This window comes from Pholcus phalangioides, unplaced genomic scaffold, assembly GCF_987345545.1.
Source record: "Pholcus phalangioides strain wild (caught in Gottingen) unplaced genomic scaffold, Ppha-v1.0 ptg000008l_1, whole genome shotgun sequence".
NCBI lineage: Eukaryota > Metazoa > Arthropoda > Arachnida > Araneae > Pholcidae > Pholcus > Pholcus phalangioides.
This window is the reverse complement of record NW_028301601.1, coordinates 24,416,317-24,421,118: the sequence shown is the minus strand read 5'-3', so window position 1 is coordinate 24,421,118 and position 4,802 is coordinate 24,416,317. Positions and strand designations below refer to the sequence as shown.

Sequence of the window (4,802 nt, the reverse complement as noted above, 5' to 3'; positions counted from 1 at the left end):
TAATAACAACAATAATTTTTCACTGAAAGTAGTCACTTTGCTGGGAATAAGTATATAAAGAGTGTTTATATATAGATCAAGTTCCCTTGTTCTAGACTGCCTAGCAACAGTGTGAATAGTGTTCTGCGATGATGATGCCTCTAGGTATATAATGAGTAACTATTTACCTCTAGATGCTTATTCCTTGTATACAAGATGCAGCTATATCGACATTTCACTGTTCAGAAGTTTTCTCTTGCAAAAGAGAACCCAGTGTTTACATAATTATGTGACCCTTGTGCTGAAGCGTGATAGCAGAAGAGGTGAGCAGGACCGATTTTTTGGAGAGGGCCCAAGTGATCTTTTTCAGAGGAATTGTGAGTCAACAACTTTCCTAATAATTTCAAGTGACCGGATATCGGTTAAGATAACATATAAAGGTATATCTTTCGGTATTTTAACTACTTAAAAAAATAATGAAAAATATTGTTGATCGTCTTGGGGGAAGCATGGGTCCTCCATCCGCCCTCCCCCGCACCGAGTACAGCTCTGAATTGCAACGTGTGGACGCATATTCAAGAGGATTATTTTCAAAATTATATCACTCGCAGATAAGTTAATGGGGGGGGGGGGGGGGCGCACGCAAATTTTTCAAAAACACATTTTCGAATTTTTCGATTTTCAAATACTATGAAATTTTTTGCATCTACTAGAAATATCTTTAAAACATTTTAATATAAACCACTGGCAGGCATGCCATATTAAAATAATTATGCTAATGTTTTCCACATTAAAATGATCTTTTCTCAAAACCAATTTTCTTGTTAGGTATGGAACATTTTTCCGAACACCACTTATTCAAATGTCTTGAAACTTTGTATCTCTAAACACTATGGTGTTGCATACTTTAACACGCGCGAGGACTGTGTTAAACATTTTTAATAAAAAAATTTAAAGCATTTGTATTTCATAAAATGTGGGTAAATTTGTGTGATTTTTGAAAAAGTTGCCCTCAGGTGTGAAAAGGTTGAACAACTTTACTTCACAAGATGAATAAGAAACGATTTTCTCATGAGATAAATAGAGAGCTTTTGCTTTCATTTCACATTCGTAGCTCTACTCAATTGATTATTTGTTACATTCGTTTTATTGCATTTCGCATTCGTAAACCTGTTTTTTTTCCCCAGGCTGTTCTTTTCAATAAGATAACAAATATTTAACACGTGTAACTTGATTTTTCCATCTTGTGCATGAGGATTCATAAGTTCAAAAAAATTTTCTTTTACGGAACACAATGAACGATGTGAAGGGTTTCCGAGGTTTCCTACTTGAACACGCACGAGATTTAAATAAATAAAAGTATATTTTTATCTTAACGAGTTTTATGTTTTTTCCTCTGATGGTTTTTTTTAAAATACTGAAAATATTTCTATTTTTATATCGTACTCAAAATTTTTATGGTCTTTCTGCAAACGAAAAACAATAGATTGGAGAGTTTTGTTTTCAACAACAATAACGCTCGTAATCGCCACATACCGGAATGTGTGGTCTGAGAGTATGCATGTCCTTAACGTATTTATATTGTCGAGTTGCGCTTGTTCCGTGTTCATGCTGCCATCTGCCTTCCATTTTCTTAAGTAAAGATGGAAATGCTTGAATTTTCATGTTTTGTGAGTATCGTGTTGTACGCCTGCCTGCTCTTTGCGGAGAGACATTTAGCGTTTTTTAATAAGAAAAGTGTACTCAAAGAGCTAATTCACAATTTGGAAGAGTTAATGCACAATTTCGAAACACATGTCGATTGAAGAATAAGATCCGTTGTATACTTCCTACCGGGAATAATAAACTGCAAACACCAAACATGACCCCCGCTCGGTCCCTTGTGGGATATAAGCAGGTTACCTTGCGACTGGGCCATGCTGGAAAAAGAAAAAAAAAATACCGTAAGCCACAGGGCCCAACACCGCAGAGGCCCTCATCGCCTCCGAATCACGGCAATCACATCCCCAAAAATCACACCCCCCCCCGGAAACCCCCGCCAAGGAGCCCGGGCGGATCGCCCGCAAGAGGCCAACGAAAACATTCCGAGCCATCCGCCTTCATCACTGTGCTGTGTCCCCAACCATCAGTCAATCTGCAACACCAACTTCTCTCATCTTGTCTTCTGTTAGAAGGGTTTTTTCATAGGTCCGAATCTGAAAATAAAACATGGAAAACAGGATACATGTACAAATTCAGATCCAATGAACTATAAATATGTAAGTGGGAATCATCAATATTGATCAATTGCTGGTATTAATAATATCACAAGACTGAAGGAGCCAGGGGGACTTTCCATTGCCAGTTAGAGACATATTTAGATATGGATATTAAAGACCTAATGACGAGATCAAGTCCAGAGAAAGTACTTATACAAAGTTCACTTGAATATACAAGGTTCAGTTGCACATTAGTGAATTCACCGGCGGTATACATTCGAATACATGAATATATCGATGAAAAACAATAATTATGGCGTTTCGTATAGCAGTTGAGAAAGTATATATAATGTGATTATAAGCAGGTGTCCAAGTACAACGTCAGAATTTTTATAACAGATGGGCTCTGGGAATGATCTAGACAAAAAGCGATGCCACGAAACGTAAGATATATAGCGTACATACTTGATGATACGATGTAAACATTGTATAGTATATAACATAAGCGTAGTGAATATACATGAAATAGGATAAAATTTAATTATGCGTATAGGACAACATCTACAAACTACGCATGATTCATAATAAAAATTCAGTCAACAATTGAATCAAAAATAAAAATTCTATTGACAATGCAATCAATAAAAAAAAAATTCAATCAACAATTGCGCTCAGCCCTTCAAAGCAGAGTAGCAAAATTCAAACAGGATATTATTAAACATTGAATCTGAAGTATATGCTTTGGATAAAAGAATATATCATATATGAACATGGAACGAATACATACTGGCATCACTGACAATGAGAATGATAAATTTCATCAAAATATTACTATATATATTTAATAGCACATGGGGTTAGGAAAGACGTCGCAGTTATGGTACATAGTCTGAGTCCGAATCAGTGTCTAAGGGATCTTCTCTGTCTTCATATGCTATAGGTCTCGGGAAGATGTATAACTCTTGATTATTTTCCATAAAGTTGATGAGATTTTTAATCTTATGATAAGTACCAGGATTTTGGAAGAACTTCAACTTCCAAGACTGTGTATCAGCAACAGGGATTTGTAAGTGGAAGTCTTTGGTCAACGGGCAGGCTGTAGCGTAGTGCCCTCCCCGCCACATTTGCATTTCTCAGTCTGTCGATGAAACCTCGCCAGATATGCTGGGAAAGGACCATGTTCAGAAAAGAATATAACCATTTCTCTGGTCCATTTCCCATATTTGTATCTAGCTGTGAGGAGGAGGGCATATATTTTCCTGCCCACTTTGCGTTCTGTCTGCCATCGATTTTGCCACTTCTGCATCATTTCCTCAGATAAGATGTTTTTTGCCCACGACGTAGGGAAGAGCAGCGAAAAGTCAGACGTCACTCTTGCAGTCGCAGCTTTTGCAAGTTGGTCTGCCTGTTCATTCCCATATGTTCCTGCATGAGCTTTCACCCAATTGAGACTGTTTTGAGGATTGGCACACAGAACCTTTCTGATTTGCCTAGCGATGAGGTGTTGAGACAGGGGATTCCTGATTGAATGGAGTGATGAAAGTGAGTCTGTGAAGATAGATGTTTTCTTCGGGAATTCTTCAGCTTTCTTAATAGCCATAAGTAAAGCAAAAAGTTCGGCTTGGAATACCGTGTTATTGGTATTCAATTTACAAGAATAAACGATAAGGATTACCAATAATACTCACTCCTGATGAAAAATGGATCCCTGTGATTAATTCTTTGCCACTGAGTGAGGATTCGCATTAACGGGATCGTATTTACCTAATGTTTAAAAGTTTTACCACGCCGTCGAAGTCACCGTGAACATATATTTGAAATGACGGTTCAAAATAATGAATTGCTTAAATGCTAAAAAATTAAAAATCAAAATAAAAGTTTCAAAGCCAGAGTAGTAGTAGTAGTAATTCAAAGTAGAAGTGCTTACGTTGCTTCTTGCGACAGAGCCTGGGTGTCTCGCGGTTTCTCCAGTTTCTCCAGTAGAAACGGTAGTAAATGAGTTCAGCCTGCCTAGACGAGATTATTGGGTGGGAAAAGAGAGAATGTGGTTCGAAATTATGAAAAAAAAAAGATCATATCGTATATTTTCGTATTCCCAAAATACCTTATGTACACGGACATCGGATGGTGGATGTTGTCCTGAAAACAAGGGCAGAAACTTGGAAATGGCGTATGTAATCGATTCCCGCAGCCATGTCCTTGAACAAAAAAATTAACAATTTTTATCCAATATACAGCCACTTCTTATATTCTCTACCTATACATATTTTTTAAAACATGAAGGGGGGAGAAGCGTTTGGTTTCTGTGGAATTTCGTTGCAGGAATGAAATATTCGTTTTTCGTTCTCTTTTTTTTTTCTTCCAGTGGTTGAATCCTCGGAAAAAAAGCAGATGTTTTAAAGAGCGTCTAGATAGCTGACAAAAATGAGCAAAATTCAATTTATTTGAAGTCCTGAAACTGGAACGTATACCTGTTTTTTTTAAATATTATTGAATTGTTATAATTTTTATTCCGCCGAAGTCTGGCATATTACAAAGAGTTTTTGAAATATTACTGCTGGTGTATCGTTCAGTGACACGCTGAAAAGATATCCATACCCACCATATACAGTATTTACACCGACG

General features: G+C 37.0%; 1 protein-coding gene across 1 annotated transcript; it reads right to left on the bottom strand.

Moving 5' to 3' along the window:
- Window positions 1–3,261: 3,261 nt before the first annotated feature.
- Window positions 3,262–3,777, bottom strand: LOC149084068 (uncharacterized). Its single transcript, XM_089235259.1, has one exon. It carries the CDS (start codon window positions 3,775–3,777, stop codon window positions 3,262–3,264), a length of 516 nt encoding a protein of 171 aa, XP_089091385.1.
- Between the last annotated feature and the right edge of the window lie 1,025 nt (window positions 3,778–4,802).